Source organism: Zalophus californianus, chromosome 1 (assembly GCF_009762305.2).
Source record: "Zalophus californianus isolate mZalCal1 chromosome 1, mZalCal1.pri.v2, whole genome shotgun sequence".
NCBI classification, from domain to species: domain Eukaryota; kingdom Metazoa; phylum Chordata; class Mammalia; order Carnivora; family Otariidae; genus Zalophus; species Zalophus californianus.
In genome coordinates this window covers 177,820,209-177,838,275 of record NC_045595.1, presented here as the reverse complement: position 1 = coordinate 177,838,275, position 18,067 = coordinate 177,820,209, and the positions used below count along the sequence as shown (strand labels likewise).

The window sequence follows — 18,067 nt, the reverse complement described above, 5'->3', positions numbered from 1 at the left end:
TTCTTAAATTTTTCCTAAATATTTTATTCTTTTTGGTGCAATTGTAAATGGGACTGTTTTCTTAATTTCTTTCTAATAGTTCATTGTTAATGTATAGAAATATACATTTTGTATATTGATTTTGTATCCTGAAACTTTACTAAATTCATTTATTAGTTTTAACAGTTATTTGGTGAAGTCCTTAGGGTTTTCTTAATATTATGTCATCTGCAAATACAGGCAATTTTACTTCTTCCTTTCCTATTTGGATGCCTTTTATTTTTTTCCTGTTTAATAGCTCTGGCTAAGACTTCCAATATAATGTCAAGTGAAAGTGTCCAGGTACAGGGGATAGGGTAGTGGGAGAAATGGGTGAAAGTAGTACAGATTACAAGTTACAAGATAAGTAAGTTCTGAGGATGTAATGTACAGCATGCTGACTATAAATAACAATAGTGTCTATTTTAGTGTTGCTAAAAGAGAAGATTGTAAAAGTTTTCATCACGAGAAAAAATATACAACTATGTGAGGTGATGGATGTTAACTAAAGCTGCTATGATAATTATTTTTCAATATATACATTTATCAACTCATTCTGTTGTACACTACAGCGTTAGTTGTCAATTGTGTCTCAATAAAACTAGGAGACTAAAAGAGAGAACTTTAAGGAAAAACCTGGTGAGGGTGAGAAAAGCAGGAAAGGTGAAGGGCAAAAGCTTCAGATGGTTTCAGGCAAAACTGTCACAGTGCAAAGGTACAATTCCAAGTACTTCTATAAAAGGCTACTCCAGTAGCCCCAAAGCCATCCTCTAGAAATAGCAGGTATGAGCAATTCGTATCAGGATCAAGGCCACAGGACTGCTATAATGACTCAGCAAATTAGTTCCTTAATACATGTCTGTTTAGTTAAGCAGAATAGAGTTAAATTATATTTGCAATATCTCCAAATCTCCTGAGTGAGAGCATGGTGGTTGTTTGGTACCTTATAGACGTTAGCATATGGATGTGCATGAAATGATTGCTAAATATTTATATATTGCTTGATTTATTTACTTCACATAATATGAAAACTTTCTTATTTTTCCTATCTATGTGCATATTTAAATCCAATAGGCCAGAACCTGTTTTGTGGACAAAGGACGGTGGAGAATTGCCAGATCCTGACCGAATGGTTGTGAGTGGTAGGGAGCTAAATATTCTTTTCCTGAACAAAACGGATAATGGTACATATCGATGTGAAGCCACAAACACCATTGGTCAAAGCAGCGCAGAGTATGTTCTCATTGTACACGGTGAGTACTTTTTTGACATCATTATATGTGAAAAAAATAAATGACCTGAAAAACTTTAAATTTATCTTTAGAATAATAAACAACATTTTAAACAGGTTTTCTTTTTCTTTCAGAAGGACTTTTCATAAAAGATTCACAATTACTATGTTCCAAGTCAAACTAATAAAATAAAGTTACAACATACACTAAAAATAAAAATTATTTTTGTAAAAGGTTTTCTTTATTACAAATATATAAGTGTTGGTAATGACTAGTAAATAATAATGGTTTTCTTTAAATTTTGCAAATAAATGCTTTTAGTTATAAATCACAATCATGAAAGCTATATTTACCTTAAATTAGTTTTGGTTGTAATATCATAAAAACATACTTTATTATCACTATGACTGGTTTCACAAAGAATGATAGCATGTTACTGAGATGCAGCAAAGGCAGGTGTACAATATTAATAACTGCATTAATTTCTTATGAACAATGAACAATTTGAAATAGTCACAGACATTTTTTTCACAGCACTAATCTCACAATTGGAGTAAATACAACAAAAATGGCAAAATAAATAAATAAATAACAGTACCTAAGACTGAGACAATCTCTGTTTTTCCAAACCCCCAAAAGTCACAACTGTTGCTTATGATATAGCTTTAATATATTGTTAGATAGAGATGAACTTTTATGAGATTGATAAATAATGCAATAAAAAAATTAATCAAGTTTCTTTACTGCAAGACTTCTCAGAGTTTCGTAAATATGCCAGGTATAATGTGAATTTTCAAGAAAAAGAAGCATTAGAGAATGTAAGATATTCCTCATATTTCACCATGAAAACCTTTTCTAAAACTAGTATTATGTTTGCACAATATTACAGAGCTCTGAGTGAGTGCTGTATAAAACATGGTGCTGTAATAAATCCAGGGTATCTTAAAAATCGTGAAGAAAGTATATTTGATATCTTTCCCATGAATCTAATTATAAAATATGATAAGTATGAATTAGTTCTGTACCTTTCCAAAAAAGAATTTGGGGGGCGGTGAGTAAAGTCTAATTCTTTGTGAAGAGATTTTATTTTAGGGAAAAAAATTAATACAGTTTGTGTTTTTTCCTCAGGTATTTATTTTGTTATGATACAGGACAAAATTGGAGAAAAAGAATATATTAAATCAATACACAGCTTTCCTATTCTCAGATTACTTTAGTGTATGCAGTCTCTCAATTCTTAACACCACTTTACTGTTGAAGGCAAATGAAGGCTTGCAGTAAATAGACTGCCCACATATAAACTCCTTGAAGATAGAGCTGAGAGATTAATTTCTAGCATCCTATGAACTGTGCAGATTACAACTTTTAGAAAAGATCAGCCTAATCCAGTTAAATTCATAAATTGGAACTAAATGTGTTAAAACCCTGTAGGCACTCCCCGCCAGGCTTCCTGCCAGTGAGGGTCTAACAAGTCCTGGGCATGTCAAGAAGATAAATTAGATCCTTGGAGTGGGACCCAGGAGTAGATTTCAGTTCATGCTGACCTGTGTGTGTGATCATGCAGTCATAGATGTGAAGTCTGATTCACTCTGAGCTTTCTAAGTGCTTCTCACTAACAGTTGTGGGGAAACTGGGAACATTTTATATAGCATGTCACATTGTATCGAAAGCAATATGACATAAAAATATAAAGAATTAGAAGGGAAGTGATAGAAAAAATAATATACTTTAGATGAAATGTATGTCATTCTTTTTTTTTTTTTAAGTAATTCACGTGGAGCAAATGCCTATGTTTTCCCAGTGTTTGCAAGCTAGCCAACAGCATGATTTCCTAAATAGCCAAGCTACCTTTAGGTATTTGGCAGTTGACATATTTCTAATAAATACTTCTCTAGCCACTTCGTAAGAAGTCATTTTTAGCTTTGCTTTTTGAACTACAATTCATCAAAAGCACCCCATAGATTAATGTTATTCATGCTGCTAGATAAATGCTGTGAAGTTCAACAGTAGTTTACCTAGGATTATTGACACAAGTAATGAGAGGCTCGATGAAACAGTGAAACCATATTACACTGTGTTTAAAAGGGCTCCAATTGGGTTCATTACAAAATAAAGGTTTTTTTTCCCCTTTGCACACAGGGTATAATGTTTCATTAGTCACTGGTTATATAAATATAAAAAGCTACTCTCTTCTGTTAATGGTTTGGCTGTTTCAAAACCCTACTAAATGATGAAATTTGAGTGGCATTTCAATCTATAATGAATGCTGTATGCATTTCGGAATGGAGTGATAAGTGATCATTTGTGAGAACTTTACCCTTTTATCTTTTACACCAACGTTGATTTTACATTAGCTGTGATAATTTAATATAGCTCTAGCACAGAAGGGCCTTTCCTGAGCTGAGACTGTGTCTTTGGCTCTAGCACAGTTGCCTATGTCCTATCGATTCTTAACTTGATGGCGGTCTGAGCACTTTCCTGTGAAATCATCTGCTATCTAGATGCCATCCTAAATTCTTAGATTTTCTCCTTTGGGTGTCAAAGGAAGTGCATTATTTAAATGTTATCACATTTAATTGTTAACAGCACTGACATTATGTGTTGTGGACACTGGAGAGTTTTTCTCCCCCCTCCTAACTACACATTTACAAATTTCAGCTTTAGAACTACACATGGTAATTTGAAACTGTCAGTCTAAAATTTACCCGCGGTGAAAGGTCTAACAAAATTTAGCGTACAAATACTTGTAGGATAAAATATTATACTTGTGAAACATTTGTGCTGTGCAAGTTCTATCAGAAAAGAAAGTGGCATTTTTCATTAACAAGCTCAGAAATGGAAAAATTTATCTGTTGAATTGGTAGCTTTAGTTATATATACTATTAATCCATGTGAGCAGAATAGTTTTTTAATTTAAATTCAATTAGCCAACATAGAGTACATCATTAGTTTCAGATGTAGAGTTCAGTTATTCATCAGTTGCATATAACACCCAGTGCTCATCACATCACGAGCCCTCCTTAGTGCCCGTCACCCAGTTACCCCAACCCCTACCCAACTCCCCTCCAGCAACCCTCAATTTGTTTCCTAGAGTTAAGAGTCTGTCATAGTTTGTCTCCCATTTTTTTTGCTTCTGTATAAAAATATTGAAGTCATTCTCATATTTTCATTGCTATCATGCTATTTATTTTTTTTAGAAGGGCTGATTATTTCCTTGTTAATGGTGTTTAAACATACTATCCCATTGCTGTTTTACTATTTGGGGAACTCAGATGAAGAGAAAAATTCATTCATTCAACCAATAAATATTTAGCACTTAACTACCAAATACTAAAGCACTATAGGAGCAAAGGAGAATAGAACTCAAGTTTAAAATTTAACATGGAAGATAGGTAAGCAGCATTCAAGTAGTTATAATACCAAATAAAAGAACTAGAGGAGGATGGACATACAATCTTGTAGCTGTTCAGAGTCTTTGAGAGTGTGATCCAAGTGTCTATAATTAAAAAAAAAAAAATAGTAACACAGCACTTCTGAATTGTTCAAAGACAAATAGTGTACATCATAAATGGAAGTAGCCATCACAGTGCCAAGTTCATACATGTTCAGTAAATCAAAGTATTATTATTATTATTATTATTATATTACTAGTAGTCTTAAGATACCAAAGGAAATCTCAATACAATCTCAATCTCTGGTGAAAACCTTACCCAAGGGTTGCATACAATTTAGTGACCAGAGTCTTCCCTGAATGGTACTCAGAGCATAAATTAGGTTATGTCTATTAAAGAATGAGACCATTGTAAATTCTTGCTAACTAGGCAACAGAGGATATCTTAAAAATTTAATAGTATGGCAAATTAGTTACATAGAGAGTACGGGATAAAAGTTATAATCATTCAGGGTGCCTGGGTGGCTCAGCCGTTAAATGTCTGCCTTTAGCTCAGGTCATGATCCCGGGGTCCTGGGATCAAGGCCCACATACTTCTCCCTCTCCCACTCCCCCTGCTTGTTTTCCCTCTCTCACTATCTCTCCCTCTGTCAAATAAATAAATAAATAAATAAATAAAATCTTTTAAAATTTTTAAAAATTATAATTACTCTTATTTCTCTAATGTAACATCAAGTTCAGAGGGTTTGAAGATAAAATATCTTCTCTCCAAGCAAAGACTTCCCAGACACACATCTTCCAGTATAGGGAACATAGCAGATACCTTTTCATCACACAAGGAATAGCTGCAGAGAATTATAGATGACCTTAGGCTAATCTTATTTTGTGGATAGAAGCAACACAAGTTCTAATATTTATTTGTCATCAACTGGTGCAAAATATATGTTCTTTTGAAAGTGTCAGAAACATATAGCACCTGGGAAGTTTTGAGAAAGAATTTGAGAGTGAGAAACACAAATCAGTACATTTCTTCCAAATCTTAATTTTTTTTTTCTTTCTCCACACTCCCAGTGCCTTTTACCTGCCTTCATACTCATCCTAGAGAAATTTGTAACCACTCCTCAAAATACAAATGGAAGCAGAACAGAGACACTGGGACTCCTTAGTATCATTTGCACGCTCAAAACCCTCCCCGGGATTTGGGAAGAAATACAGCAATACAAGTAGAAGAAATGAGTAGCATATTTCTTCTTCCATCAGTAGTGGCACTAAGTATGGTAGGTCCAGATCGTAGGAGAGAGTTCCAGAGAGTCAGATGAGAATTTCAGTGGAGAACACACTCCACTCAGAACCAGACTCAGGGTTGTCTCAGATGGTCATAACAGAGTAGAGATGCACTCTTCTAGAAAGGTTTGCATGACATTTCCCATCTCTCTTCAAACATATTCTTCCTATTACCATAACCCTTATATGCAATTTAAAATTATTTTGCCACTGCTATAATATTCCTTTACTTCATTGTTTTTCTACTTATGTGAATAAGCTTTTGTAACAATTCATTACTTCTTCATTGTCTTAACTTACTTTTCTAGTTTTAAATAAAATTACCCACTACAAAACCTAGCATATTTTTATTTTTATGTGTACATATTTTGCTTTTCTAGCAAATTTTATCTTAATGACATAAAAATGAGTAAAATTCTCCATAACTAGTATTATCATAGAAAGTAAAAAATAATAAAAAGGTTCTTTATGTTCCTGACAGTCACTGACTTGGTATCTCTAAGATATCACTTGACAGTTATGGTTTGTTTTATTTGTTTGATCATGTATCTATTGAAATGAATACTGATGAAAAATATATTGCTTTTTTTTATGTTTCCAGGATAATTTACCTCAGAAGTAACACAAACACACACACACACACACACACACACACACACATGCATACACACACAATATATAGGATCCATCACATTTTATTGTTAGTTAATAAGAACCATTATAAAAAGAGTGTTTTAGATTTTTAATAGTAAGAGGGACTATTACTGCTAGAAATATCTGTGTGTTTTAGCCTAGTGAAAGGTATCAGGCTATTAAATATGCCTTTTCAGCTTTTAAAAATCAATACAACTACTATTTTTGTTTCACTCTGCTTTTATTGTAAATAATAAATATCAAAAATACTCAGAGAGACTGGCATACATACAGATATTGCGGACTTCTGCAACAAGCCAAGCACCTAACTTTGTTGCACATTTAGACATATATCTTTTTCAGAAACTATACATACGTGCAGACTCGTTTTCAATCTTCAGTGCTGATTTTCCCTTTCACTTGATTTGTTTACTGTGAGAGAGAGGCAAATTGAGTCATGGAGGGTGGACTTTTACTTTAGCAAACATCTCCTTCAAATATTTCACTAGGGTGTAGGATATAAATTCAGTTGCTTTAGGGTTATTAGTACCTGATCCTAAATTTAACAAAATAATTAATGCATGTACAGGTGAATGGGGTAATAATTATGAAACAGATTGGGAATATCATAAACTAATATGCTAAACTTGTTTTTAAACATATCTTACCATAGAACTGAGCAAATACAATTGTAATACATATATTTCTAGTCTCACAGTGTATGTTACACATATTCATGTCATGATTATCAGTGATTTGAAAACTATTGAGAAGGCTCATCACATGAAAAGGCAAAATGAACTTCAATGCTTCCTAGTGAATATGTAGCTAGACTAAAAATTTGGCAGTAACACATAAATTTCCTATTACATTTACGTAGCAATGAAACGTTTAGAAACAATGAGAGGCTACATGATTTTTTTTTTTCCTCTTAGTTGTAGTGTTAGGCAAGGTGATACAGATCACTTTGGAACCAAAAGAATGAATCTTTGGGCTCATATGGGTGGGTGGGCAGTGAGAAAGAGAAGCCTGGATTATGGACAGATGCACAACCTAGTAAACATTAAAAAGAGATTCAGCTAAAATCTGTTCCCTCACACGGAAACAGACCTACCAGTTGGTAAATTAATTCTATGTACTCATAATGAGCATTTTTCCTTTGGAGAAGCTTTCTTTAGAAGCATAGATGGGAAGATACACAGGGAAGGAAGAAAAGGAGAGAAAAGACATCCATATGGAGCAACAAACAACCACTAGTGGAAGAGCCCTATGGTTGCTGCTCTCATCTCTGGTGGAGAGTTTGCAGACAGTAAACTAGTTGGATGATTCTTAAAACTGTACCTACTTTAATCGCTGAGATAAAGCATATCATTTCTGGACATGAATAAAACAGGGAGAGCTGTGATGCCTGTGGGAAAGGCACACCTCTGATGGGACGAGTGTGCTCTTAAACTCTGCAGAGAGAAGGGGAAAGTGATCAGATAGTGGAGTCAGGAGCATTGTTTCGTTATAAAACATTTAAAAAGTTGCATATGTGCAGGCATACTGAATACAGAGTTGAGTTGTAATTCCATCTCTTTGTTTTAAGATGAGTGTGAATTGGCTAAATTAAGGCTTTGCCGTTCAGAGTAAATATTTTGTTCTAAGATACAGCTCTGCCATTGTGAAGTAAATGTTTCTATGGTACCTCCATGGAGCACTGGCTAAACCGTCCATGGGGAAAACCCTCATTCCTGCCTGGATGGAAAAGAGTCCACCACCCAACAATTTTAGCACCTTAAATATCTTTCTTGGGCTATTTATACATAATCTTTTCTCTCAGTTGCAGTAAGGTAGACAGAAGAAAAGAATCCATGACACTCAGTCTTTCTAGATTTTTTATGTGGGAGTAAGGCTAGGTCGTAGCTTTACAAAGATGTATAAAGCTCTTCTACTCAAGCGTATGAGCATTAATTGGCTCACTCGTTAGAGAATTAAAGCAATATTCAAGTCCATAGGGGAAATTTAGGCATTTGTTTATAGAAATAATGGTACACCCAACTAGAAGATAGTGATCTTTCATAAAACATGCTTTGTAGCTTCTCAACACTGTAGTTTTTACTAACATTGTAACAATACCTCATGTGCTTATTCCAGAATCTAAGAACTATCCTTACTCTTCTTTACCTTTATCTCCAATTCATCAGTAAGTTCTGTTGACACTTTTTCCAAACCGTGTGCTCAGTATGTCCACTTCTCTCCTTTATTCTCTCTAGCCTAGACTAGAGAGACTTCCATGTCTATGATCTCTTTCCCACAGAGCTGTAGTATATAAATGTTTTAAATACATATTCCTTCATATCTTTCCCCTATCTAAATTTTTCCAAAGGCATTTCACCACACTTAGTGTAAAACCCAAATCCTATTAGCCTCATTTACTAGACCCTGCATAATATGCCACTACTTGCATATGTGACATCTCATCACTCTCTACCCAATCACTTCTGTTTCCCTGGTCCTCTTTCAACTCCTCTAAGACAACAAGCTCATTCTCTCTTTAGGAAGTTTACCTCTGTCCAGAATGCTTGTCCAGGAAGTAGAAGGTATTCTGTCATGAATGCAGGTATTTGCAAGAATGATTTCTTATCATTCGGATCTTGATTAAATGAATCTTCTGAGAGATACCATTTTTGTCCACTCCAATCTAAAATGGCCCCAATCATGCATCACTTAATTTTAATTCTCTGCAAGTCATTTATCATTATTTGGTATTTTAGTTGTATATTTGTATATGTGATTTTATAAATGCGTATATATACATATATATGTATGCATTTATGTTTATATATGTATATTATATATATGTATCTGTACATGTGAATATATTCAATATCCACCCAGTAGATTATGATTTTCTTGAAAGGAGAGATCTTATGAGTCTCATTCATCTCTGTATCTCTAGCCCTTAGAACAATATCTTCTAAATAGTAAGCAATCAATGAATATTTCTTTAATGATTATAAATTCCTTTGTCCCTCTTTGTATATCTCTGTCTTTGTCTCTCTCTCCCTCTCTTTTTCAGCAGAATAAACTTTAGTAAAATAATAATATGTATATACATACATGTATATATAAACATTCATATCCACATATATTCATATATATGTGTGTCTGTGTGTATACTGCCCTTCTGAGCAAAATTAGGGAAACTGATATTCACTCTTTGGTCACCAAGGGTTTCATCTCATATTTGGTAAAGATGACATATAGAGATATATTTATTTGGCATTCCATATGTAAATGGTGCCTTATACAGTTAAGCAGTGCACAAAGTGGACAGCTGTGTACAGAAGAATTAATATCTTCAATAGAAATCTTAGAAATTCCACATATGACTGAAACCATATGTTGTATATAAGAAATAGCACAGAGGACCATAGGGGAAGGGAGGGAACACTGAATGTGAAGAAATCAGAGAGGGAGACAAACCATGAGAGACTCTCGACTCTGGGAAACAAACTAAGGGTTGCTGGAGGGGAAATGGGTGGGGGGATGGGGTAACTGGGTGATGGGCATTAAGGAGGGCATGTGATGTGATGAGCACTGGGTGATATACACAATTGATGAATCATTGAACACTACATCGGAAACTAATGATGTACTATATGTTGGCTAATTGAATTTAAATTTTGAAAAAATGAAAGGAAAAAAAAGCAATCCTAGAACTTAGAAGATTTATGCAATTGACTTCACACGTCTGTTAATTTTTTTTGCAAAATTCTGTGATTATTGCTTACTAAAAATTGAATTTGTTATTTGGAAGTCTATAATATCACTTATAAAGATAATATTTATTTCTGTCCAAATATAATTTTTTTCTGAAAATCATATCACAATGCTATACTACCTAATATTTCATTATTTCTTAAGTTTCTTCTATATACAAGTGCTTGGCCAAGCACTGCGGATCCTGTAAGAGATAAATAAACACTCCCTGATATGCCTCGACTTCTTAGTAAAAATTAAAAAGTGAAGAGTTTTCACTCCTGTGCTTCACCCTGATGCAACTTCAGAGATGTTTTCAGGGTCCCTTCATTATTCGGAATATTCCAAGAGACATATTCAGGAGAATATGAAGTTCCATGGTTAGAAATGTTTTACTTTGGTAAAATATTCACTTTCTTATTGAGAGCATATTTTAAATGTCAATAACTTGGGGAAGGTTATCAGTTTGTATAACTAAATCCCAGGGGAGAACCAGTTTATTTAATAATCTGTTGTAAGGTTAGGAAAGACCTTGCTTTGTGTGAACTCTGAACTCTGAACGTTAGGGATGTGGGTCAGTGTCTGGATTTCTCAATCAGTACTTTTCTACTAGATCATGCGTCTCCTACGTGTATTCATATATGCTTTGAGTTTTTCTTTAACCGGTGACAGAACTATTCTCCCAAACAAAATTTTCATCCTCACAGAACTTAAAGTATTTGACCGTATCATCTGATTGACTTTTTGGCAAAGTACTTTGATACTTTGAAGAAAGAGCTCATCGCATTGAAGTAGGTGGAGCTTAAATAATGTAGGATCCTCCACTTGGAAGGATTTTTTTTTTCCTACTTTAAATTTTACTTCACTTTTGTCAGTTTGGAATGTTAAGGGATATTTTAAAAGAAAAAACTGCATCCATTTTTTTCCAAACAACAGGCTGATTTTATTCATAAACTTTCCTTATAATTACATGGAACTGTTGGTTACCGCCTACAGTTTAAAATTGCAGTACTTTTCATTTTTTAAAAGCAGCCTTTTTTTTTTTTTTGCATGAGTATTCCATTTAGTGTGTGAAGCTAGTGGAAGCTATCAGAGGGATGAAAAGGGGATTCATTCAAATCTAATTTTTAAAAGGGTTCCTTTTTATGAAGCAGATGAGGTTACCATATGGCTCTTGAGGAGGAAGCATGCACCAGCAAGTTGAGGCCTTGTCCCAGCCTGGTGATTGTCATTTAAGTAAGAGCCTTGGTGCTGTTATCCGTTCTTATGCTATAATCCAAATAGGCTGCTACATGTAGCGAACATAATGGGAACAGATAAACGTCCTTCTCTGAACAAGTAAAAAAGCCAATACAGTACATTTTTCCTCTTACAATTGCTTCCAATGGCAGTGCAATTATCAGTAAGAAGGTTAAGGATGCCCTATTATTTCTTAAGGTTAGGAAATGTGAATAGCTTCTTTCAAAAAGACACTTCTTAACTTAATACTTCTAATATTATGTTGAGTTCTGACCCGCCTGTATCTCCACTAATAATCCTTAGTTTGGACTCACTCTTGATTACCCTTGGACCACCCTGGGGAGTTAGTGACATAAAGCAGAAAGAAAGTAGACATATGGAGTCCAGACTAAATGGTAGCAATTTTTCTCCCTATTGAACACTAGTCCTTGGAGAGAAACAAGCAGCTTGGGCTTCTGGGACTCTTTAGACTTAATTTTGCTTAGAAAATCCATTCTGAATGGGCCAGAATGCCATTTTTAAAAAGAGAAACTGCCAGAAAACAAAACAGGTTGACAAGTTAGAAATTATTGCATACTGCCTTTGTAGAGAACAGAACATACCTTTAACCTGAAAAGCGCGTTATTGGAAAAAAGGTGCTACACCATTCTTCAATTTATTGTATACTGTGCTTGTTGGAACCTGATTTCATTTTAACAAGGTTATACAGGTCTGCTGTGCTCTAATAAGCTCCAGTAACAAAATGTGGTTGCATTTTTTTTAATTCCTTCATTAGGATGTGATTAAAAAGGGCACTTTTCTATTATTTGAATTGGATGATGTGATTTAGAGCTCTAACACTTTTAAAAACATTGAAAACCCACATTCAGAATATAAGATTCTTCAGTGTGCTGCATTTTAATTTTTTAAATAATCATTTAGACTTGAAGACTCTTAGCAGAAATTTCTAAAAAACCATCTCATACATGGTAATAAGAAGGAGGGGAGATTATTTTTTTGCACAAATTAACCATGAATAAGGCTCAATTACTGATTCATGTTATTAAAAATGATATTATTCCCTATCTACTGACGTCATTGTCATTACCACTGGTAGGAGCATTATTTATAAAGTCCCAGTCAAATTCAAAGCATAGAACTAGGTACCTGTAGGAAGCACAGAAGCGTATCATTATTCTGTTCTGTTTGTTATCTTATCATCTTGTTGGCTTGTGAAAAACATAAAATACAAGCAACGCATGTTAATGCCAAATAAATATTATAGCCTCCCTTGTTTTCAACCACAAATTTCGTGAAAAGCTTTGGTATATATTATGTGTACTAAGTACTTTATTATTAATACGAGTTAGAATAATAGAGTGTATTACTTGATTATGTAAATCAGAGAAATTTAAAAAATCTTACTATAGCATCACAGATGTATTTTATTCTCAACTGGGAGATAGAAATACAGACATGGAGCTAGTTAGAGGCCTGTAACTCTGGTTGTGCCCATAATGGTTGGCCACGAATGTAAAGCATTGTTGGCATGGGGGTATTGGTAAGAAAGTGAGGGAAGCAGTACATAAACTCAAATAAATAAATAAATAAATAGATAGATAAATAAATAAATAAATAAGATGGATATTCAAAAAGAAGGGGAATCAGTTGATATTCAGTTGTTTAAGGGAGTCTTCACAGAGCAGATCCAAATCAGGCTGAAACTCGGGAATAGCATTTTACTAGGTACATCAAGAAAGGGGCAGAGATTGGAAAATACTGGGGGATTGAGTCAGAGTAAACTTGTCCCACCAGCAAAATAATATTTTAAAAGACAAAGACATGTTGACTTGAGTCTGAAGTTAATTGGAGAAATAGATATGTAAATAAAATGGTAATGTAATATATAAAAAGCATGTGTAGAAGTATGTGCTAAGTGCCTTGAGGGTGCTTTGAAGGAAGAGATTAGCTCTGCAGAGTTGGTTAATGCTTTACAGATGAGATCATATTTAGCTAAACTTAAAAGACAATAAATGTAATAATTAACGTCAGGAAACAGGACGTGGCTCTGAGAACATGGCAGCAAAGAGAAAAACAGCAAGTCTAGAATTTTGGAAAAAGACTTGTGTCAGGGGCACATGTCTTCTTGTGTGCTAGACTTTGCCTTCTTTGCTTATGTTAACCGGGCACTATGAAAAATAAAGAAAAGAAGCCAGGCATATATGCCCTTTGGAACTCTAGCCCCTCTTGTTCCAGTGCGGTGCCTAACAACAATGGTGGAGGCAGTTTTGAGTTCTTCATGGCAGAACCAAGCAGGTTGATCAGGAGAGATGATGGACTGATGAATTAGTCATAACAATTTTAGCCATGGTCCCTGGACACGGATTTCAGTTTCCTGATTCAACAACTTTGTTGTGGGAGCTGAAATTGTGCTTATGCAAGTGAGTAGGTCCTTACAGAAGTAACCCACACTATTTATACTGCATTTATTTGTAACCCAGCATTCACTCACATGAATAAGTCTTGGCTGCCTACTTAGACTTTGTCTGCACTAATATGCAATTGTACAATTGACTAAATTTGGGGTTCTGTCTGACATTATTGAAACACTCTTGAATTTTCCTTTTACAGGGAAATAGTATATATATTACAACTGAAATGAAAAGTGTAATTTATTGTAATTCACATCTTATGTGTAGGTAAAACTATAAGCAAATATTTTCATGTCTTAGAACCTTTACTTTTCTCAGTTTCCTATCAAAAATGCTCACTATTTTTCCTTTCAACAACTCCTTGACTTTGCTATGGTCTACATCTATCTAGACAAGTAAATCAGATTATTTTTACTTTGTTTATTTTCCCAAATACCATTTTTATCCACTACATATTTTATCAATTACTAATTCTTCATTCTTTGTGCCTTAACATCTAGGAAATATATGATAAAGTTAATTTCTTTTGCAAATTGTAAATTCTGAACATTTTATTTGTAACTACTTTTTTCCCAGGCAAATTCAATATAATTTGATTCAAATAAGATATTCTCCAGGGAAAATAGCAATAAAAAATTTGACGCCATATTTCGTATTGTAGAAATCAGAGATGAAATGCCATGTAGTTAATTGATTAACTTATTATATAGTTATCATTTCTGAATTTTGATATTCATAAATTATGTCACAAACCATTCATTTCTCTATTTTTTTAAATTTATAGTTACTTAGCATCCATGTTCAGACATCCTTTAATCATATGATATTAAAATGTAAGGCATATATTAAGATCTTCTAAAATCGACAAGTCATATTCAGCAAATTACATTTAGTGTTAATATGACTGCAGATTATCTTGCTTTATGAAGAGTAAATTAAAGTCAAATCAGGATTCAGTTATTTTTATTATGTGTGTGTGCATGTGTATAATTCTCCTGCATGTGGATTAGTGTATTTTTATTCTTAAAAAAAATAAATGGATATGTCTTGGGAGGGGAAAAAATGACCTGCATTTTCTATCCTGTACTATATTTGATTAAGTACTTTGTATTAACAGTATAATGGTTTTAAAAATGTACAGAATTCTAGATACCTCAAAAATGAGACAAATGATAGGTACTAGTGTTTCCAATGTCATGTTTCCTTTTGAAAATGTAGCTCCACTTTCACTATCGAAATCTAAATAAAAGGTCAAAAGAGAATGCACCAAACCAGACCTTTTAAACAATTGGGAAATGATGCTAACTGTTGCCAGTCGGTTACAGGAGTGAAAATCAGATCTGAGTGTTTGGACTTATAAAGGCAGCTCAAATTCTTTTTCTAATTTCTGCTTTGACAAGAGTTGCAGTCAGGCAGCTAAAATAAATGATCTTGAGGTGGAAGTGTTCCAAACACCTCTCCATTATACTCATATGAAATAAAATATTCTCTCTGTACTCTAATATACACATATATGCATATATATTTAAATTTAGAGACAAGGAAGTTCTATCTCAAAATTCTTTCATCCTTTAAGTGGGGATAATAATATAGACAGTTCATAAATTTGTTGTGATCTTTTATTACTGATCACAATAGGATCTACTTAATAAGCCCTCCTGGCCTGTTACCCTTTCTCTGAAAGTCTCGAATTAGGTGAAAATGAAGAGGGTTCATAAGGAGGCATGGAGGACATGAATCTCGGGTCAGGCTCACACTGCTTTCAAAGTAGCAGGAAAGGTGGGCAATAATTCATTTTGTTAGCAAGGATATTTATTGAAGGAAGAAGCTGTAAGTCTTGGTCTTAAAAATTTATCTTTTGGGGTACCTGGCTGGCTCCATTGGTAGAGCATGTGGCTCTTGATCTCAGGGGTTGTGAGTTCAAGTCCCACGTTGGGAGTAGAGTTTACTTAAAAAAAAAAGGAAAAAAATTATCCTTCAGAAAATAATTATTGTCTATTTATATTAAAGACAGAGAAGGATTTTTTTAGTAGAAGTAATAAAATCTTTTAGTTTTATATTAACTAGATGACCCTGTCAAAAAAATGGACTTTTTTAGATCCCCTAAAATATGTTATATATTTATTATGCTATAAACAAATTCATTTAGTAAGTATTTATTCACCTTCTAAATTGTGCTAGTATCCTAACAATAAATAGGCAGAGTTCTTCCCTTCAAGGATTAATTGTCAAGTGTGGAGACTGACGTCAATAAAATCAGAGCAGACAGAAAGTTTAGGTAGAAGAGAGAAGTATCATACAATTTTTTTTGATCTTCCTAAGAATTCTAACGAATTCCAACTGATCCTGTGTTGCTGAATTTCAGTTGATTCTGATTACTCTTCTGGTGTTCAGTATTTAGATTATTCCAAATTTTGCTATTTTACAATAAAGCTGAAATAATTGAATAAACAAGAATGTACCATAAAAAGGATAAATGAAAATGCTTAAAATGTTTCACAACACAGGATGAAATAAAGTTAGTAGTGATTAAAAATGTAACAGTGACTGGAGAGATTTCTTATTTGACAGATGCTTTTCTTGGCCCAATTGTCATTGGACCAAGGTGTTTTCCATCAGATTTCTTTCAGCAGATTTGTTTTTAGGTACATATGAAGTCGAAAGGAAAGGATGTGGGAGAATGATGGGCTGACAAAGCAGGAGTCAGAATATGAGCCAATAACGATATGTAGTGTTATCTGTCTGGACACTTTAAAAGACTCTCGGGCAGTTCTCTTAAAGTGGATTAACAATTATAAAACTATTGGGTTGTTGTTTTCTTTTTTTTTGGTTCATTAATTATTAGTCTAGGAAAAGCCCTAAATTTCATGCATTTTCACGGTTATAGGAAATAAAGATATTGTTTGGTTTATACAAAAATATTCATAGTACCTGAAAATATATAGACCCTCTCCAAAACAAATCAAGATTTATTATTACTCATTTTTGTTGATATGGAGTAAAAAAGAAAGTCCACATAATGTTTTTTTGGCTAACCTAAAAAAATGAACAAACAACACCAAAACGTGTTATTTGTGTTCCAGTTCTTAGGAATTGAATGGTATTAGCTGGTTTTGAAAGGCTGCTTTTCAGATCTAATGGGATCTTATTTTAACTCATTGTCTGATAGCAAATAACCTAAATTTTATCATCTGTGCTATGTTTGATGGTATTAGTTTCTTTACATGGAGTTTTAAAGGGCTAATACCATTGTATGTTCTTGTATTTGATAGCCTTGTAAGTCATCTCCCTTTGCATAAATTAAATACATATATTTGGAGATCCTAATGAGCAAAGGATTTTACTAGCCAACGAAGAATGTATTATTTTCTATTTTAGGTATGCATGAAAATTAAGATTACTCTAAATTTTTTTAATTTAGAAAATATCTTGCATTTACCTCCAGCCTGCCTAAACCTTTTAGGGAAGCTTACTATGAAAATAAAAAGGTATTATAAAAATTAGTAAATAAGGGGTATACATGAACATATACATAATATTTATTCAGTGTACAATGTTGTTAAAGTCAGTTCTATTTTATGATCATGGTAATTGCACACCAGGCAATAACCATTTTCTCCACTGATTAATGTACCACCATTGAGTTTTTAGAAGGTTGTTTTCTTAATTTGACTGTCTAGGAAGCATTTTCCCTGTTGAAAAACAGGTGTAAACATCAATACCCAAGACAAGAGAGCGAGCTCCTACTGTTTTCCGATGTCTCCAGTGTAGAGAATCCAGCAGGTTCAAGTCTGAGAATTGAGGAGGGCTAATTTATCAGAAGTAAAAAACTAGAATATTTTTGGTGTGACTCAAAGACTTTAGCTGAGAGAATGACAGGAAGCCTTTTAACAGCAAAATAATCTGTCAAACACTTTGACTATATAGGGACTGTGTGGCAAACATGTGAAATCAAACCCCAGCACAGTAATTACAGGTAATTTGTAAACTGTTTCTCATTTCCTCACTGTGTAAATTATATGCCTATCCACTTGAAACAAGATTTGACTTTTTGAGAATCTTACTGAGGTTCTATAGCTTGACACTGGCGACATTGTTTCAGTGTTTCCTACCCT

The 18,067-nt window shown here is 33.7% G+C and overlaps 1 protein-coding gene across 6 annotated transcripts in view; it reads left to right on the top strand.

Moving 5' to 3' along the window:
* Positions 1-18,067, top strand: part of CADM2 (cell adhesion molecule 2) — a 1,065,941-nt gene that overhangs the window by 972,698 nt on the left and 75,176 nt on the right. For all 6 annotated transcript variants that reach the window (XM_027585367.2, XM_027585371.2, XM_027585369.2 and 3 more), the window contains one exon: positions 1,093-1,271. In XM_027585367.2, the coding sequence (XP_027441168.1) occupies positions 1,093-1,271 (179 nt within the window). The remainder of the gene's footprint in view (positions 1-1,092; positions 1,272-18,067) is intronic.